This window comes from Paralichthys olivaceus, chromosome 15, assembly GCF_024713975.1.
Source record: "Paralichthys olivaceus isolate ysfri-2021 chromosome 15, ASM2471397v2, whole genome shotgun sequence".
NCBI lineage: Eukaryota > Metazoa > Chordata > Actinopteri > Pleuronectiformes > Paralichthyidae > Paralichthys > Paralichthys olivaceus.
The window spans coordinates 17,854,693-17,875,552 of record NC_091107.1 but is presented as its reverse complement, the minus strand read 5'-3'; the positions used below and the strand labels follow the sequence as shown (position 1 = coordinate 17,875,552).

The window sequence follows — 20,860 nt, the reverse complement described above, 5'->3', positions numbered from 1 at the left end:
GGGGGGTTGAATTAAAATAATTAAAGATAGCATGATAAATACTATTCTGAAGTAGTGTCAACATGAGAGCAAAGTTGAAACCACGATCAGTATTCATATTTGTTTTCCATGCAATGTGAGATTAGAGACAACACGTTCTTTCCACTGCTGCACAGCAGTTAATTGAGAAAACAAGTTAATTAAAATCTTAGAAGCATTATACAATCCCAAAATATTTTAACTATGAAACAACACACCCTGCCAATCCCCTTTTAACTAGAATGGCACTCAGTGGAGCGCATACCTCCATCAAGATCCAACAGTTCCTTTAAATTCAATCAAGCTGCACCAAAATTGCACACACATAAATATTTGTCGTTTTTGCATAATTCTGCTGACAACAAACAAATAGACATGAGCAAAACATAACCTCCTTGGTGGAGGCAGTAAGAAGCAGATTTGTTTTTACAAGAACTTAAATAACAAAATCAACAACAGTCGAACTCCATTAATTTACCATTATCTTTCATATATAAAATGTGATATGCATTTAGAAAAGAAAGGATTAATGCAAATACATTTTCTATATTTCATTTATCCATATATTACGATCAAAGTAACTTTACATCCTCTTGAATGAATCATTTTTTGTTCAAGCTCACAGTTGGCAGAGCTTAACAATTTTTTGTGTGAAAATATATTTTTTGTTTATATAGATAAACATTTACTTATACTAATGCTGGCAATTCTATAACAGACTAGAGAATATTTTACTTTTCAAAGCATGAAAGTGTTTACTAGCACTCCAGTTGTATAGTAGGCCTAATGTTTTTGAATGCACTTGTTATTCACAGATTGTTCGCGCTTTTGATTTAAAGGCCTTAAGATAGAAAATTCCTCTTCAAGATAAACTAAGACCTTTAAGAGTGTATTTTAAATTTGATTCCAACCACTTTAAATGCACTAGAAACAGGAGGGGATATGAACAGGGCAGTGGTCCAATTCTCACCTGCATGGATAAAATACAGTAGTTATCTTTATTTCAGAAAAAAAAAATATACAGGGAAAGGTGATGGGCTGCATCTGTTTTAATCAATATACTTTACATGAAATATACTTTAATATGAACCTTTCTGACACATCCAGTTGTGTCTAGTGTTGTGCATACTAACTTGTTTTAGCACTGCATGGTCAATAGACAACACTGATAGCTCATATCCTGTTTTACTCTTTTATGTTGATGCTGCAGTATTTCTTTTGATCCAATATTGTCAGTCTTACTATGTTGTAATCTTATATTGCTGATTTAGTTTTTCATGCAGAAAGAGTGTTTTATATGTCCACTGTATTGAATAGAATCTGACATTTAACAAACAAATATGTGTCTCTGTCTTGGGATAGGTGGTTTGTGTCTCCAAACATGGTCTAGCTGAAGTGTCTGATCCGTGAAGCCGCAGCAGCTCGGTAGCACTGAGCCAGGATGTCCAGTAGCTCGGGCTACCCCCCCAGCCAGGGGAGCTTCAGCAGTGAGCAGAGCCGATATCCTTCCCATTCTGTCCAGTACACCTTTACTGGCACACGTCACCAACAGGTAAAACCTCTCTTTAGCTTTGTTTTATGTCTGCTTACAGGGAAACATTTCATTGAATGACTCTATGGATCCTGATAATGTTTTCTCAGGTTTTCTGCTGTTGAGTGCAGTAGACAGCGGCGTTTTTTTTATAGTAGTCAGAGCTACACACTTTGTAAATCTTTTATTTCACTGTAGTACTCGTCCTGTGAAATCACTCAGCAAGTGGCAGGCTAACATTCCAAATAAGAGGAGTCATTTCTTTTTGGCTTGACCGCTACAGTGGGGCCAGCACTACAAACATGAATGTTGGCGAGTTACCGAGTGACAAAGTCAAACCACTGGTTGGCTGGCCAAGTGTTTTTGCAATTGCCCTTTCAAAACAATTTCGTCAAATAGTTACTATTATGTTACTGGGATCTGTATTCAGGTGTTTGCAGAGTTCTGTATGCATACTGAAGACTGCAAGCCCATCATGGGAATGTGCACAGGTAAATCAGAAACCACTGGTGTTTGGCTGTTTTAACATCGCAGGACAAAGCTGTCTGCTGGTGAGACGGTCCAATGTGCGGTAGTATATCATGAGTGAACTATGAGCAAAATGCAGACTTTATGTCTGCATGAGGGAAAAAAAGGAATCAACAGTCAATTTTGCTAACCCAAACAAAGTCCAGTCAGATACTGCGTTTTTACCTTTTCTGGCTTCCTCTTGACTGTAGTTGAGGCTTTGGTGAGATAGACAGACTGAATTCAGACTTGTGGGGAGTATTACTTTGTTGAGATGAAATATATGAAAATGTTGTGGGGCAATATTTGCTTATTTGTTAAATAAGGCCCTGGACTGCACCCATAACCTATGCTGATCATTAATCTGAATAGATAAACTGTGTCTGTTGCTGCTGCACACTTGGTTACCAGAACCAAGTTTCAGTAACGAGAGTATTTTCAGTATGTACTACAATATAAAGGTGAAATGTGACAGTTTTTTCTTTGATTTACTTGCTTGTTGTGTATTATTATTTTTATGCTGATTGTGGTTTAATTTATATTATTATTCTAAATAGACACTCCCTTCCTGTGAAGAAATATAAGTTTATATATACACATTTTTCCAATTGAGTAATTTTGATAATCATGTTTTCATTGCTGAACAAATACTTGTGATGTTGTAATCTATAAGGTTTGTAGAGTATTTGAATTCATCACAATTTCCAGATGGAGAGTCTTTTGACTATTGTGAATATTGGATAATGTTTGTTTGCTGTTTTTAGTTGACACACTTCTCAGAAGCTTTCTTTCACAGAAAAGTGTCAGGGGGTCATTTCTGAGCATTTGGATTGTTTGCTTTAATCTTGGACAAATCTGGCCTTTGGAAATATTTCCTGTAACTGATTTTGCTTGTTCAGGTTTGTTTGGAGGTCACAGTGTGCTGATAACATTAATGTGAGTGAGCTCATTGATAAAAGCTTTGGTGTATTAAAAGATTTATATAAATATAACCCTCAATCAACCAAATTCATAGTTTGCCAGAGAAAATGGTGCTACTTGTTTCTGTTATTTTATTGTTCATGACTGATGAGATATTTTATTGTAGGGGGGGCTGTTGCCCCACTTCCGAGCCAGTTCTTCTATTGTAACCTCGAAAAAAAAATATTTTTTCTCTCAATTTTCTGGTATACTTCCTCCTGTCCTTCTTATTAAATTCAGGAATTTGGCCTTTTTAGATCTGAGTACAAGTGGGTCCTGCCTACTCTACCAGGTCTTTTAGAGCCTTCTTCTACCTCTGAGTGGCAGGAAGTACCACTCCCTCATACTGCTGCTCTGAGACTCAGCCCCATGCCTTGTAAACTGTATTAGCTGCTGTAATGTAACCAGGCTGGCTCTGTTGCTTGTATATATATATATATATATATATATATATATATATATATATATGTGTGTATTCTGAGTGAGAAGGGGACATAGTCTCCTCATGTTGTGCAGCATGTACCTACACACTAGGGTTGTTGGAGCAATGTTGGTGGTAAGGGAGAGTTGGCTGTTGAGTGTCAAACATTTCCTTGCAGTCTGGTTGGGGGTTCCTAAGACAAGGTTCTGACACAGATACTCTCCAAGTTACCTGGTAGGTACAGTCTGTTAGGTAGAATGTGAGCAGGGAGAATGAAGAGCCTGAGACACCCAGATCCTGAAGACAGGAAAAAAGGATCTGGTGGTACTTTGTCAAATGCAGCAGAAAGGTCAAGAAGGATGACCTCAGAGGAGAGATAGGCTGCTCGAGCTGTGTGAAGTTGCTCAGAGACAGCAAGGAGGGCAGTCTCAGTTGAGTGGCCTGCCTTGAAATTTGTGAGGATCAGGAAGGTTGTTCTGGTGAAGATAGTAAGACAGTTGATTAAAAATAGCAGGGCTCAAGTGCTTTGGAGAGAAAAGGAAGAAGAGAGACAGGTCTGTAGTTTACTTCAGATGGGTTGAGGATGGGCCTGTTGAGGAGAGAGTTCACTCTTGCCTCTTTAAGAGAGTTAGGGAAATGGCCAGTTGACAAAGAGGTGTTAATGAGATAGGTGAGAAAAGGAAGGTCGGGGCAATAGACTGGAGAATGTGAGAAGGGATGGGGTCAAGGGGACAGGTGGTTGGGCGGGCAGAAATTACCAGGGTAAGAACTTGATAAGGAGACAAGAGGATGAAATAGAATAGAGTAGGGGATGAAGATGTGTGTGTAGTTACGGCGGTTCATGGGATTGTTAACCCCTGATTCTATACTGCTCGTGTGTGTGTGTGTGTGTGTGTGTGTGTGTGTGTGTGTGTGTGTGTGTGTGTGTGTGTGTGTGTGTGTGTGTGTGTGTGTGTGTGTGTGTGTGTGTGTGTGTGTGTGTGTGTGTGTGTGTGTGTGTGTGTGTGTGTGTGTGTGTGTGTGTGTGTGCACTGTGCAGCCTCTGCTGTTTTCTTACAGTCATTGAGTTATGCCTGATAACTGAAATCTCATAATTTTCCTACATACCAGCATTCTGTTTTATGTTAATGTTATACGTTTTATGTATTATTTGAAGGCTGCATTGACACTGTTGTTTTAGTGAGTTTGTTGAAGGAAATGGGATGTTTTACTTTGTTTTTTGCCATGGTATCGAGAATTGTGGACATTTCATGGTACCGATATCGACTATAAAATGTTTGGTATTGTAACATCTCTAGTACTGGGCCTGCAGCAGTGCTGCCTTGCAACCAGAAAGGATTATCTACAAACTCAGGTTCTGGGGGTCACAGAGTCGACAAGTCTCCTCTGAGCCATACCACAAATGTGCAAGGTCCAGAGAATGGTTACAGTATCACTCACGGCCCTGATAAGGAACGTCAGCTTTGCTTGGGGTGTCCTCCATAGCTCTGAATCTCCACAGACAGCAACAATCAGTACGTATTCATGGGATAGCTTGATACGATTAAGCCATATACCGATTTTGTCACTGAAGGGATTGCTGTCACTTGTCTGAGTATACATGCCGTTCAGAGAATCGAATAAATGGCCGCTATGCTATGTGGCGTTGTAGCCCTTTCAACAAGTGGTTATAGAGTCACTTCCGGTTGACCTATAGGTCACAGCAACAACAAACTATCTGGCAACATTTCTATCGGGTCTCCTCGTCCGTCCAGAAGTGAGTTGTTGATTTCATCGAAGCCATGGTGTTGTTTGACCTATTCTGGCAACAACACTACTATTTATTACAAGAGCAGTCTCCTTCGACTTCCGGGTGAGATCCCCGGCGGAAATTGTCGAGCATGCGCAAATTGCAAAATTTGATTTAGATACGATGGCTGAGTATACATGGTGTTAGAATGCCGACAATGAACAACTTTTCTAGGTGTTCTTATCCGATTTGTCTGTTAAGGCCTTTTTTTAACCGATGTAGATCGGACTAAGGTGTTGACATGCAAAAGTCCAAACTCTGTCTTATACGATCAGAAATTCGGTTATTTGGCTGCATATAACTCCACTGAATGTGTTTCCTTCTTGGTGGCTTTTTTATCACATATTAGGTTCTGTTCCTCATTCACAACCATCCCTGCCTGGCTGCAGCAATCCAACATTCTCCTGGTGTTTCAGTCAATTTATGGTGTTCCATGTGCGTCTTGTGCAAACCAGGGCCTTGGTGTATTGGATAAACAGGTCAGCAGAATCTCTCAGGTCAAACATGAGCCATCATTAGCCTAAACTAATATATTTCAGTGGGATCTTCAGGGTGTAGATCCTGCTGAGTGGTTTGCAGCAACTTGGCTGTTTTCTCCCTCATTCTCATTTGCATACTTGAAAGGGTCCCAGAAGAAGCCCATGCTTTCTCCCTGCATCTTTTGTCTTTTCTGACCCTTTTTAGCCTGCACAGGAATGTGTGAGTCTTACTTTGAAATGGTTCCACTTGTTCAAGCCCTCCTTTTCCTCATCCTTGCCTCTCTCCATGACTTCCACCAAAGGTGTCACCTATTTACTAGCTTGAAGGATTAGTAGAACTATAGTTCTTCACTTGGCTCTGATTCCTTCTTGTCTGTTTCTGCAGCACAAGCTTGCATCTCTTTGCTGCCACTACACTTTACCTTCCTCTGTTGGATTCACTGGTCCAGTTAGGTTGTCATTTTGGAACCCCAACAGCTGCATTCTCTCAAGATGCTTTGATTATTTGTTGTTCCCATGCCATGTCCTGATTGGTCCATCTTCCATCCTGCCTCTTATTAGTTTGTACAACAGAAAGCTTCCAGGAAGTGAATGCAACAAAGGTGCCTGCCCTCACTTAAAATAGTCCTTTCTTAAACCCCTTAGACAGCATTCAACAGTTCTCTCAATCCACACACAATCTCTGTAGTTGCACAAAATGGGACAGACAGTAAAAACTGATGCGCATCTGTTGCATCTCACAGAGACAGACATTGAAAACGGCAGTTTAATCTTGCCCGGTGCAGACAGGAGTTTGCCGCTCCATGAGCATGATTTAGTGTCTTCACCTGTGAATTTTTTTTAATGTTGTTTGCAGGCATCATGATGTTGTTCAGATTACTTTATACAGTTGTTTGTGTTGTGTTCCTCTTACCCTCAGGATTTCACCATCCCAGACTATCGGACTCACATGCAGGATCCACAGGGTCGGAGAAGACCATCTTTACTCTCTGAATTCCACCCTGGAACTGAAAGGTCAGGGCTTCACTTCAAATATTGCCTGTTGCCTAAATATCTTACACATGTTAAGTACATGCTTATAAATCCCATCGGATTTGAAAAATCTTACCTTAATCTTAATATTATTGTCTGTTCGTATAGTAGTTTTTCCACCTTCACTCACTCAAGGATGCCATAGATATCCCTAGCATACAGTGTGGGAATCATACAATGAGATGGACCAGATGTAGCTTCAGATACATCTGTAAACTTCCTGTTTATTCTGTTCTTCAGGCCTCCAGAGAGACGCCATGGTTACGAACAGCAGTTTCATTCCATCACAGCCCAGGCTGATCATGAGGCATTGGAGTCTAAACGCCCTCGCATGGAGACTCTTGCTGAGGCTCACCTTAACCGAACCCCTTCCACTGCTGGGGGTATTGTCCTGCCCATGCCTCATACACTACACGACAGCCTCAGAGCCACTGTGGAAGTCAAAAAGGTAACCACACAGTTGACCTCAGTTGTATTTATTACCTGACATAGATGATCTGAGATGGTCACTTTTATTTTTTTTCACTATTGATGTTAAATTATGTTGAATAACATAATTTACTGGGATATTAACAGTAGAGCCCGACCAATATGGATTTTTGGGAGTCTATGTGTGTGTATATATATATATATATATATATATATGTGTATATGTGTATATATATATATATATATATCGGTAGCTGCATTGGCTGACATAATTCTCAGATGTGTAATGTCAGTGTATGTTTGTATTTACTATCATAAACAGATATCTCAGTTGCTGCTTTTTGAAGTTTCTACAATATGACTGAAGGATTCTCAATAACTCGCTAAACATTTTTGTTTTTGCCAGGAATCTCAGTTCACTGTCAAAGTGGAGTCCCCATCCCAGGGAGGACATACACTACACATGGGGGAAGATCAAGACAATTCTCCTTCCAAACTATCCAAAGAGGAGCTGATCCAGAGTATGGACCGTGTGGACAGGGAGATTGCTAAAGTGGAGCAGCAGATTTTCAAGCTGAAGAAAAAGCAGGTTGGTTAGTCAGTGAGATGTTTTTTATCTGAAAATGCTTCAAACTAAATGGGTGTTGTGCACAATTAACAGCTTTTAAATTAAGCAGTAACCCATGAAACACTGAGGTGATTTTAAAACAGCAATGAGGAGAAACGTAAATCACTTATTGCCCTTTATAAAAATGTGTGTTATTATAAACCACAATGATGGAAGCTGTAAATATAATCAAAAAAGGCTAGTTTGACGGTGCTTTGTTTACATGTCAGATCCATCCAGCCACAATTTTGATAGAAATCTATGAGACTGGCCTAAATCAAGCCACAGAAGAGTCACAACAGACTAAGGTTGTTTGTACAGTGATGTATCAGAAGAGAAACATCACGTTGAGTTGAAACATTAAGTGTAGTGTAATATTAGCTCACAATTTGAACGATAAATATTCCCTCCTTGGGAATCCTGGTGTTGATAGTCTTTTCTATACAGAGATCTCACTATATTGCCATGAAGTAGACTCCTTGTTATGTTTCTTTTACACATAACCATACAAGCCAGCATATTGCTGCCTCCATGTGTGATTTTTAGATAGGGTGCTAGCATTCCACAGTCAGAGGTGTGATGTGTAAAATAACAGCGTCTGCACCCTGCTCCGTCATGCTGACGCTCCCTTTAACACAGACATTCTGGCTCTGTGAGAACCACATAAAAGTGGAACAACAATGCACTCTCATTCTATCAAGCTGTTTTATACAGTATGGAGAGATGGAATAAAGGTGCAAATTTCATGCCTTGAACAGGCTGTGTAAGAGGAGCTAATGTTAACAAGCTGCACCCAGTATTTATTGGGAAATTGCTGGTAATCCAGAGGCTAGCTTGTATTCTCAGTGAGGTGTTTAATCAGCACACAGAGACCTAAGTTGCTTTGTCAGTCTGTATGTTTGTCTGCTTGTTCCCGCAATAGACTGTATATTTCCCCTAATATTGTGCTCTCAAAAATCTTCCTCTCTGAATTAGTTTGCTTTTAATCTTGTTTATGGCCATCTTTGTCTCATTAGATAGGACAGTAAACTCAGCTTTGTTGGTAGGGGATACCTCTCAGTTTTTCTTTCTCTCAGGGATTTATTTGTTTATTTGAGGTTTTTCAGGAACTCCTAATCTTGTCCCTGTAACCTGATAGTTTATATAACCTTTAACGTTAAACATTGATTTACCAGACACTTGTTCAGCTTGTCTGTCAGTTTCAGCAGTGCCTCAAGAAAACAGTTGTGTTTAAAAAAAAAAATAAAAAATTAGAATCATCTGATAACATCAGAAGCTATGATCAGGTCAACGCTGTGTAGATGTATCTTTGTTTTCCACCATTTGCTGTGTGTGAAAACCAATACAGACAAAAACATAAAAAGTGTGAGGAAGAAAAGAGGCATCTGATATTTGTGTGTATTTTGTGCGTTTATTGTTGTGTTCTATTTTTCACATTGTTGCGTATTGGTGTTGTCTCTTAGCAACAACTGGAGGAGGAAGCAGCAAAGCCAATGGAGCCAGAAAAGCCAGTGACCCCTCCCCCAGTGGAGCACAAGCACCGCAGCATAGTCCAAATCATCTACGATGAGAACAGGGTTAGTTGTCTGCTGCAAACACCAACACACAACAACAACAACCAGTATCAGTTCTCATCAGTATCTCCTTTCATGTTGTTTAAACTCTGGAGAACAGCTATTTTGTTTGCTATTATCTCTCTATCTACAGCCTTTTGTTTTTCCATTGGCCTGATTAATCCCCCTTAAATTGTGCCTCGAAGCGAGAACATGTGTTTCTGCTGTGTTCTCATAGCATAGTATAGCCATGGTGACCATGGCCAACCAGTGACAGTCCCTCCCTAAAAACAAGTCATCTTACAAAGGGATGGCCGAACATGTTTCTCTAAGCCTTATTGTCTTCAGCTCTCATTACCTTTGTAGCTTCCAAATGATTCTTTGTGATTTGGAGTATAGTTTCACTCCAAAGTGCAAGCCTTGTACTTTCAAATATGCTTTACTTCATTGTATGCAGATTGCTTTTAGCCATACCCGAGCTGTGTCAAATTACTGCTGATGCAAACTGAACATTTCACTGGCAAACGAGTTAGTGGAATGCACTTGAGCAGTGCTCGTCTTAAGTCAGGAAAAATTATTTACACGACAGGAATTTGCTTGACTGGTCATTGTTGCTCATGGTATTTTGCATAACTATTTAAATTTTTTGAAATAATATTGTGAGTCTGTTGTTGGAATGTGATTGTTGTGGTTTTTGCATTGTTGCTGTTTTGAAGTTTTAATTTGTTAAGATGGCAATAGCGCAGCAGCGACTATCAGACAAAAGAAGAAATTCATAATCAATGAATCATCTGACATTTCTGAAGCAAAATGTCAAACATTTAGCGATGTCAGGTTCTTAAAGGGCATTTTTTGCTAGTCTTTTATTATCTTACTTCATATAAAATGAACTGAGTTGGGGTTTTAGGTATTTTTAAACCCAGCAATTAATGGATTATTCAAGAAAATAATTAAAGGTCAGATTAGTTGCTTTTGACAACAATTGTTATTTGCAGCCCAGTGATACATTCTACAAAATGTCAAGTCATCACCTGTGTAACACAGAACAGTAAGGGGTGAGATTGCATCCATACAGAGGTCACTGTAGTTCATGTATGTCTGACAGTGTTGCAGTTTGGGACTGCGGAGACACACCTTCCTTCTCAGTTAGCCATTAACCCTGTAGGCCCCTGCTCCAAGTCAGTGCACTCAGGAAATGTAGTCTGGCAGCCAGGGTTGTTTGTCTCTTTCTGTAGAATACATTATATAATATGCTACCCAATTTTTTCTATAGTAAGCAATCGCTTATAGTGATGAATTTGGCCTGGGACACACGTGATCACTATAAGTGGTTTCCAATGTACTGTAATTTTGTTGTGAGGCGGTAACAAATTCGAGGTTTCAGGACCAGTACAAATGTTAACAGTACCCAACCCTAATGGCCGCATTAGCTTCCACATGAGGTTTTTCTTGTAGCTCTTTGCTGTTGTCCTCTAGCCATTAAAACTGTGCTATGAATACAAAAAGTATCTAAAGATCAATAGTAACGCAGATGACACAAAACTTCAGATATGATGATCTAAGGTGACAATGTTTTGTTTTCCAAAGTGCTCAGATTGCACTTTCACTTTGCTTTTGGTATGTCTTGTAAATATGTTTTCAACTTTTTTCAATTTTTTTAGAAAAAAGCTGAAGAAGCCCATAAAATTTTGGAAGGTCTTGGTCCCAAAGTTGAGCTGGTATGTGCTTATTCTGATAATTATTTTACTTTTTTCTTTCCCTAGCTCCTTGGTTCAGTAACATTTTGGATAATATTAGTGCTTATTTTAATATCTAAGGATTAATCCATCACCTTCTCCTGGTCTGCTTTTTCTTTTCTTAGCCCCTGTACAATCAGCCATCAGACACAAAGGTGTACCATGACAACATCAAGACGTAAGTACCTGTATTTTTTCTACAGATTAATTTACATGAACATCTGTCGGCTTGTAAACCTATAGTTTAGAAACTGTCTCATGTGAGCAAAGTGTTGGAGGTAACGCTGACCTCAACAAGATAAACCCAGCTGATTGTTCTGTCCAATCTGATTGCTTAGTCACTTGATTTAGTTGCACTACTGACATCAGAGAGAGTGATTTGAAAGAAGAAAGTGAAAAGAATGTACAAGCGTCTGCATTAGTTACGATTAAAGGGTTGTGTTGGGGGCTCAAGGTCATGTCGTCTAGGATAAAACCCTTATCAGTGTGTGCTATGGGAGCGACCCATCTAGCTCGGTCTTTTATCAAGACAGACAGCACCTCTGTCTAATTCCGCTGTATTGGCCACACTCTCAGGGTCAGCTCTCACACTGTTTTCCCCCACAGCCCCCATTATGAGAAAACATGTTGCACAAGTGTTTTGTATTTTCCACATTGCATAAAAAACAATGATATGTACAATTTGTTTTAGCCAGAGGTGAAATAAATCAAGCTCTATCCCGTTTAAGAATCTTTTTTATTAGCTTCATACTCACTGGATCTTTTCTCGTGGAATAAGAGGTCTCTTCTTCTACACTATTTTTGTATGTGTCATTTAGGGTAATTTATAATTTCTACAAATATTTTTGTTTTTGTTGTATTTCAGCAACCAAGTCATGAGGAAGAAGCTGATTTTGTTTTTTAAGCGGAGAAATCATGCTCGTAAACAAAGGGTAAGTGTCCCCATCAATACTTTGCACTCTTCTTTTATGGTCCATATTCTTAGGCAGAATGTTAAATAGTAGAGTTCAATGAATATTTAATGCTGGTTTTTTTTTGAGTTTTTGCAAAATCTAATAATGACCTTTTGTTTGCATGTAATGGAAAATTTTGAAATATTGGGCTACAATAAAACCAATAATTGTACCAGACCAAGGGTCTATAGCCATTTTCAGGCTCTGTGATTCTGTTCATGCTAACACCATCATAGTGACATTACATTACTTACAGGTATAAGGCAATAAATCCAAGTAATTGATCCAATTAAAGTGTGGGCCTGTTGATAGTAAGTTGTTTTCACTTAAAACCTCAAAGGTCAACCTCATGGTGGTGCTAGAGGAAAAGTTGGAAATATAAAACAAGTCAATGGGCTGTAAACCCTGAATGTCTACAAAAGTTCATGGAAATCAATCCAGTAGTTATTTTAGTTATTAAGTAAAGTAGTAGACCAATTGACCATCATTGCAATGCATTAGTTATGGTGAGTCATGGGAAACTCATAGGTTTTCCCTGTTTGTTTGACGGTATTCTGTGAGCTAGTAACTGCTTTCATATGCAGAAGAATAACAAATATTGTCACATCAAAGAACAGATTTGACCATTACATTGTTCAAACGATTGTCTCTCTGTCCTTCTTATCTGTAACCGGTAAATATTTCCAAAGTACCCATGTTGAAACACTTGGCCTTTTTTGTATTGCAATGACTCGGTGGGTCCCACCTTTGTCTGGCTGTTCGCTGTCAGGGACAGAAAGACATTTTTGGACTCTGAACAATGGCAGAGTGCACATGGCCTTGTGCCAAGAGGAAGGTGAATTGTTTTTCCGTTGCTGCAGAGAGTGGAAACGAGGGTGTATTGTCCTCCCAGTACAGACGTCTTTCCAAAATTTCTCTGAACATTTTAACTCTTTCACTTCTGGAAATGAGTCGACTTTTATTTATTTTTTTTATACAGAAACAGTGTTTACGTGTACAGCTATATTATTATCTCTACATGTATGGCACTCATTCATTCATTCTGTTGAACTTTAACATACTTCAACTTCAAAAAAACTATTAACTATGCTGGAAAAACGTTGGCAGTCCATCAGAACAGAACAAGATCAAGCCGCAGACATTGAGGACATAACTACAGGCAGGTAGAGGGTGAAAATGACTCTCCACTGACAGGGGTTGACCCACCACTTATTAAAATGGAACTCTGCAACTGTGGGACTGTACAGAAAGAATAACAAACAGCAGATGGTTTGAAGTTCACAGCAAGGACAGTAAGAAACAGGCTCCTAGAGGTTCGAGACCTGAGATGCTTTCAGACATGCACTGAGCTCAAAAAGGAAATTCATATCTCTGAATGAAAAAGAGGTGTCATAAATATACAAAGATGTCAGCTTGGAAGGACAGATATTGGAGAGGTTTTAGTGATAAGGGTCGATGCCAGGGTTGTTGTAATTAAAAATGTATTTGTCATGTCCTGTCTTCTGCATGCTGTGCCAGCACTTGAAAGCCTCAACAGTTTCTGTGTTGTTGTGAATGCATCTGACTGAAGAATCTTGTGCTACGTTTTTCATATGTCAGCTGCAGTGCCTCACACCCACTAGTTGATTTGATGTAGGAACATTACTTCAACAAGGTTGGAGCCAGGCAGTATTTTTTGGGGTTGCATGAATCAAGCCACAACCAAAAGAAAAACTTGTTATAAAACTGGCTTTGATCCGTCTGTTCTAACAATGTTCCTCAACTTCAAGGACTGACCAGTTCTGCAAACATATCCACAAAGTGACAGTAATTTTTATCTTGAATTGTTGGAGAAATTCTGTCAGTAGTTTGACTGACTAAAACAAAAATGTACTCTTTGTGGGATCCTTTAAATTTTTTCCAGAGCTGTATGATGCCAAAAAGTAAGCATGTTTAACAAAATGACAATGAGCTTTTGTAAACTATTTGTAAACAGAATAGTTGCATTAGAACAAACTGTGCTGCTGTTAGGACACTGAATTAGGAGATTTTTTTAAAGACAGACACAAACCCACAAACATCACAGTCAGTCCCTGATCAGCATGTGCACTCTGGACACCTCTGCACTCACTCCCAAGTTTCTGCAGCCTGTCTGTAGTTGTTTACTTACGTTCTCACATTCCCTTTCTAAGATAAACCGTAATGCTGATTGCTCTGACAGGTGTATCTAAGTTAAACGCTGCACTAAATGCATGTTCACCTACACAGCCCATTGGAAAGAGAAATGTGATAATTAACCTGATGGTTTGGTTTTATTACTGTTTTGGATTCTATTATTTGCATCAATGTTGCTTCTTCTTTTCAGTAACATGGGATGACCAAGCAAAACACTACATCAACTACACCTTCAGCAAACTGAACTCTGTCCATTACTGAGTCAGAATTTCTTATACTTTCAGTTGTATATAAATCGTGCTCATTGCCATCAGTTGTACCTTTTTAGGACACTATATGAAAAAGTGCTAGTTAAAAAAAACAGAATTGCCCTTATTTTTGATCACCTACCTTGAAGTAAAATAACAGCACCATAAGATACACTTTTAAGTAGTTTTATAATTCATTGTAATTGTCAGATTTTATTCAGGGATTTGACAATATCAGTACCCTTAACCTAAAATTCAGCCAAAAACCCAAATATTCTAACCGGTCATTGTCTCAGTTTGTACATTGTAGTGTTTGATGCTATTCATTTTTATTGTCCTTCGGCCACATGTTTTTTCATTGTTTTCCTATTGCATATATTTGTTTATTACAATTTTTATGGTGTTATTCTCATGTAAAGCCTATTTGCTTTTATCTTTGAAAGGTACGATAATTAATAAACATTACTTAATCACTGCATTGGAAATAACATTAGACCTCTGGTGTTGTGATGGGTGCCTACTCCTGATACACTTGGGCATTTTTCATGCTGTTCACACAGGAACAGAAGATCTGTCAGCGCTATGACCAGCTGATGGAGGCTTGGGAGAAGAAGGTGGATCGAATGGAGAACAACCCCAGACGCAAAGCCAAGGAGGGCCGAACACGGGAGTACTATGAAAGACAATTCCCAGAGATCCGCAAGCAGAGAGAGCAGCAGGAGCGCTTCCAGAGGTAACATCATTAACCAGTCAGCACAGTGACATACTTTATTTGCAGCACAGATTGGCCATGATTGGATCTTTACTCACTATCACACTGATGCAATTTTTTCTGTAGGATCTTCTTTCTCAACTTATTAGTGTGTATCGGTTTTTCGCTTGCGAGAGGCCGTTTGTGTTTTATAGAGCAGCTTTAAGACCTGCTCTGCAACCCTGCACTTTTCTAGACATTGCTCTAATGTTGTGTGCTGCACATGTGTAAAGGCAACTCCAGACAGTGTCTGAAAATTGACATGGCTGCAACTAACTACTTTTTTTATCAATTTATTTTTATTAACTGGTTATTTTTCAGAATCATTGATCTGTAACATGTCATGAAATTTAAATTTGAATAAATGCCCAGGTTCACATTGAAACTGCCCACCAAAGACCTGAAGATATTTAGTTTATCATGGATAACTAACAAAGATCTTGCAGGCACTGATGTTTTGTACTTACATTGATCTCCAAGTTAAAGTCTGCATGCCAGCACTGTTTATGTGGACTCCTAGACCATGAAGGAGGAAGCAAGAAATAAGTAGTTGTAGAGAGTTATTTCAGATATTTCATTATTAACAGGAACAGCAATTCTGTTTGTTTAGAGTTCCACAACTTCTCCAGTTGCTCACATTAAATGTTTCACTTGGTATTGATCGGAAAGGAAACAACTCTGAAGCAGTCATGCAAGCTTGTAAATGTTATTTTCTTTGAAAAGGATGGAACTGATATTATAAACGATGTTCACATTGCGCAGCATATACAACTAATGCCAAAGTTTAAATAGAGATGTAACATTTTAACAGTTATTATGCAATATTTTCCTTTTTTCTACAGGGTTGGACAAAGAGGGACGGGCCTTTCTGCAACAATTGCAAGGAGCGAGCATGAGATTTCTGAAATCATAGATGGCCTTTCTGAGCAGGAGGTGGGTACATGCTGTAGATCCTTTTGAAAAATGTTGCTTAACCCACATATTGCGTTCTATTGTGAAGGTACATAGGTGAATTAAAAGGTTCATATCACCATCCACATTCTAATGATCCCAACTGTCTTTGTTATAATCTGTCAAAAAAACCTAGGAGCAGATTTTCAAGTAGAAAAATGTTTTTTGAGTGCAACTGCTCTGGAGTTACTATGTTCACTTTTCTGTTTCAAAGAACAATGAGAAACAGATGAGACAGATGTCAGTCATCCCTCCCATGATGTACGACTCTGAGCAGAGGCGAGTCAAGTTCATCAACATGAATGGACTGATGGATGACCCAATGAAGGTGTACAAAGCCCGGCAGTTCATGAATGTTTGGACAGAACATGAAAAGGAGATATTTAAGGAGAAGTAAGTTGTTTTTGTTTAGTGGATGATACAACATGGCCAGGTCACAGTTTGACTGTGTGAATATGTTATGCAGAAATATTTATGAACCAATTTATTTTTGGCTTTGGCACATGAGTAACAGCTGTCTACTCTTTGTAGGTTTGTCCAACACCCCAAGAACTTTGGCCTGATTGCCTCCTATCTAGAGAGAAAGGTAAACTCCTGCTTCTATTTTCATATGAAAACATAACGCAGACTGCTGCTTCCCGCATTACACATATCTTAGCTAGAAGAAAAGTGAAACAAACTTATGCTCACTGATGCAGTGAGTAATCTTCCTCATTTTGTGATTCATCACACTGCGTGATATACCATACGCAATAACTATATGGGTAAAGCAGGATTTACATTTTTTCGTCACTATGTAAATATCTGCCAGTGTTAAAGTGTTTGACTGCTTTATGTTCAGTAAGACATCCATGGCTAACTTACTAGTTAAAACATTAATCTACAGAGTTATTGTAGTGAGTTCAATCCACTCTCACTCCTTGCATAATCATTTTCTTTTGCATTTAACATCTTTCACACTGTTCTTTTTTAACTCATCATCCATTCTAGCAGAACATTTGTCACTTTCCTCCAGAGACCTCTGCAGGTTAAACTGGGCTAACTAAACAATGATTAACACGTATTATCATTAAAAGACTCACTTTAGACAGATTGAGAAAGACTTGCCTAGCCACATGATTGTGATATCTTACGGAACAGCTGTAATACATACAAACTTTTTTCATCTAAACACATGAAACAAGCAAATGAGTGAATTTGTTGCTATTTCTTGTTTCAGTGTGTTGCCGACTGTGTCCTATATTACTACTTAACCAAGAAGAACCACAACTACAAGACGCTGGTGAGGCGAAATTATGGAAGACGGAGAGGAAGGAACCAGGTAAGCCTGAGTTGTTTTTATCCTGAGCATATATCTTAATCAAATGCACCATCTGGTGAATATAACAGCAATAAAATATTAAAGATAACAAAGCAGTTAGTTAAATTTGGGCTTACATAAAGATGCAACTGTGTGTAACATTTAAGATCTGAACAAGCTTACAAGAATACAATTTACAGAGTTTGCATTGGAAACAACTTTGTCACTCAGGTAGCTGCTGAGTTTGCAGCTTTGCGTTTTTCAGACTCTTGCCACACGCGCATTTAGTTAGTCATAGATATACTGTACATCTACTACACATATGACACCAGCACCACACCTATCTATAATGTTGATTGGTAAGCATTTTGCCTTGTTACCGGCGCTAATATTGGGCCAAAGTTAGTGGAACAGGAAGCAGAATGCACACTCTGGGGCTTAGATTGACAAAGATAAAATGAAAAAAATTTGAAGACACATCTAAGGCATTTTTTTTTAATACATTTTGTAAATTATTGCATTATTACTTAATTTATTAAGTAAACAATCATCAAATGGGAATATTCATTAGTTGCCCATCTCAGTCAAAACACACTGGGAGACAAATGGTTAGGCCAGAGCAAGGAGGACATTCAGAACATTGGGAAAGTTGGGATGCACTCAAATATAAAAACAAAAAAAGCATAAAGGAGTGTATAACTGAAATGACCAGTTTCACTAAATCGATAACAGCCAATATGTTTTGTCTGCTTCATCCTATTGCTGTGTCTGCTACTGCTTTGTCACAAAATGAAGTTGCCCCTTCCTTAAATGTGTGTGCAAGTACAAAGTGAATACTATGAAGATATATTATTGATCATCAGAACTTTGTGTTATTGTTGTCTTGGCATCGAAATCCAGTACTAATAGATGCACCATCTCCCAAGTCTGTTGGGTGACATTAAACATTGTTTTCACTCATTCTGGTGGACGTCTTCTCCTTGCTTCACTGATGCCACGGTCTCCGTACTGGACATTCTGTCCCTGCGCCAAGTACATTTACTGCAGAACACAATGGGTTGGTTGTTGATTGTTTCTTTACATTGGAGGAGGTGGAGAGCACAATGATTCATGAATATATCTTCAACAGATAGATGGTTCTTCAGATTTTTCCAAGTGACAGGCACAGTTTCTTCATGGACGACTTACCCAGACTTAATCTTTTAATCTTGTGCCATTCATGTGTGAACATGTCAGCAGTTGAGAGATGACTTGTTTTGTGTTAATGGCAGCTTCTTGAAGACTATCTCCATGTGTTTTTGGAGTTCATGGTTGTTTCAAGCAGTGGGTCAATTGCAGGTTCCTTTTTCTAAATTTAAGAGAAAACATTGTCTGTTTCTTTCTCTTCACAGTGGAATAACGTGAATGTTAAACACTGATAAATACCAAGTTGTCAGTGTCCAAGTAAGATCCAGTTCAGCATCTGTTGTGCAGTCCTTAACATGTCATGTTTTGTAACATCTAAATTTGGCCCCTACAATATTTTTTTTTACACTTGCACAAATTTTGTGTGATTGTTAAACATAAAATACAATGTCATTTAATGATTAAGTTCAGTTTCTTTGTCGTCACTAAACCATCATGTGTTCGTTGATTATGTGAAAAATGCTTTGTGATTTGAAACAGTTAAATTCAGGGGGTGGTGAGTTACTGGTGCGACTTCACAACTGCAGTTCAAGTGAGCAGAGCGAGTCATTAGAGAGGGAAGGAAGAAGACGGAGTGAGCAAAAGCAAGAGCAAAGGAATGTAGGGTGAGCGAGTGAAACGAAAAAAAACCTCAGCTAGACGCTGGCAGCTTATCTGGTGGAGTATGTGCTGTTGTTTTTTTTTCTTTTCCATTTCCTCTTTCTTCTGTTCCTTTGAGAGAGAGAGAGACAGAGAGAGAGCAAGAGAGAAAAAGTCACCCCTCTCTGAAATGTTGAGTTTGGTACAGCCCAGCCATCTGACAGGTCCAAAAAACTCACTGTGCTGCTGTGAGTGCCAATCAAAGAGGAGTGCACGGCAGGGATTACCTTGAGTGACCCTGCATAGATTAGTGTGTGCATGTGAGATGGACAATTCTTTGGGCGGCTTAAGCGGCCTGATGACACACTTTCCTGGAATATGTGCGGCGGTACCGTGGCCCGACAGCCCTTCTAAGGAGCTCTGCTATGGTGCTGTCCTGCCCCTCTACTGCTATCGCTACCACCGCTATGGAACTACTGGAGGGTAAACTCACATTTGCAACACCAGTAAGCTGTGGCTCACAGCAGAGCAAGGGGGGTTTATGAGCAGCAAATGAGCTTGCAGGTATGTCACTAGATATGGAACCAATTTTTCTTTTACTTGATGCAACACTTTTGCTGTCTTTTCATTTTTTGGTTAATCTTATTTTCGGTTGCTCTTCTGCTTGTGCAGATTGTTTCTTAGCATGTGTGTTTACTTCAGGCTTGTAGGCAGTCACCCTCGGCTATTTTAAGGTAGTTTTTTTTAGGACATGGTCTTAATTTAACAGTCAAGCCATGGCTTTGTGGTCATGCATGTGCAATTGTGTTTATGCTCTCGAGTATGATTTTTTTAGATGAGAAAATGTTCATGTCAAATTCTACTTAACAGAGCTTATTTGACATTAGACCCTTTGACATTATACTTTCTACATTTCTTGAGTAAATTAGCTACAGGTGTATTTCCCAGATGGCAGCTCAATTTAACTGGAATGAAATGAATATTCAGACTTGCTTGTGATGCCAAACACTCAAAAATACAAACAAACAAACATTAGTTCAACACTCACTATACATACTCTTGTGGAAGCCTTCACATGTTTCACTCCCCACCATGTCTGCACTGATTATTTTCAAAAGTAGATGTTGCTCCTTCTTTGTGAGGGTCATCTTGTTCATGCTGGTCTGTTCTGACAGAAACACAGCATCTCTTTATTTCTGTTAGCTTCTAGCTCCTCACTTCAAGAAAAACGTCTCAACTTAAATTTGTTTGCAGTAAAGGACCATTTTTATTTACTTATACTTATTTGTATATTTTATCCTGCACGTGTGATGTTTAACATTGACTGCTAATATAGAAATTTAATCAAGACCAGTTGTAATGAAGTGTGTATTTTATGATCTTCTCCTTTATGGCCTTGATAATGGTTTATCACTGTGTAATATTTATCTACATTAAAGCCAAAGGAGATGTGGTCCCTCAGTGATTATGTTACAACATGATGCTGTAACTTTACTAATTATTTTAGTGACTTTCTAGAGCTCCACTGTTGTGCACTTCCCACAGCACTATTTGGTATTGCTCTTAAATCACACTTCATTGATGAGGTTAGGTTATCCATTTTAAACAAATTAACTCAATAACAATCATTGCATATTGGACTAATATGTGCATACTGCATATCTTCTCTGACGTATT

The 20,860-nt window shown here is 38.8% G+C and overlaps 1 protein-coding gene across 8 annotated transcripts in view; it reads left to right on the top strand.

Annotated features, from left to right (window-relative positions):
* Positions 1–20,860, top strand: part of ncor1 (nuclear receptor corepressor 1) — a 53,576-nt gene that overhangs the window by 2,141 nt on the left and 30,575 nt on the right. For 7 of the 8 annotated variants that reach the window (XM_069539766.1, XM_069539765.1, XM_069539767.1 and 4 more), the window contains exons 2-14: positions 1,381–1,570; positions 6,625–6,719; positions 6,978–7,185; positions 7,573–7,755; positions 9,237–9,350; positions 10,988–11,044; positions 11,188–11,240; positions 11,928–11,994; positions 14,978–15,150; positions 16,011–16,101; positions 16,334–16,512; positions 16,651–16,705; positions 17,339–17,440. In XM_069539766.1, coding sequence (XP_069395867.1) covers positions 1,460–1,570; positions 6,625–6,719; positions 6,978–7,185; positions 7,573–7,755; positions 9,237–9,350; positions 10,988–11,044; positions 11,188–11,240; positions 11,928–11,994; positions 14,978–15,150; positions 16,011–16,101; positions 16,334–16,512; positions 16,651–16,705; positions 17,339–17,440 — 1,488 coding nt within the window. In that variant the 5' untranslated portion in view covers positions 1,381–1,459. Of the gene's footprint in view, positions 1–1,380; positions 1,571–6,624; positions 6,720–6,977; positions 7,186–7,572; positions 7,756–9,236; positions 9,351–10,987; positions 11,045–11,187; positions 11,241–11,927; positions 11,995–14,977; positions 15,151–16,010; positions 16,102–16,333; positions 16,513–16,650; positions 16,706–17,338; positions 17,441–19,108; positions 19,748–20,860 lie in introns of those variants that run through there. The other variant, XM_020085676.2, reaches the window with a different exon arrangement.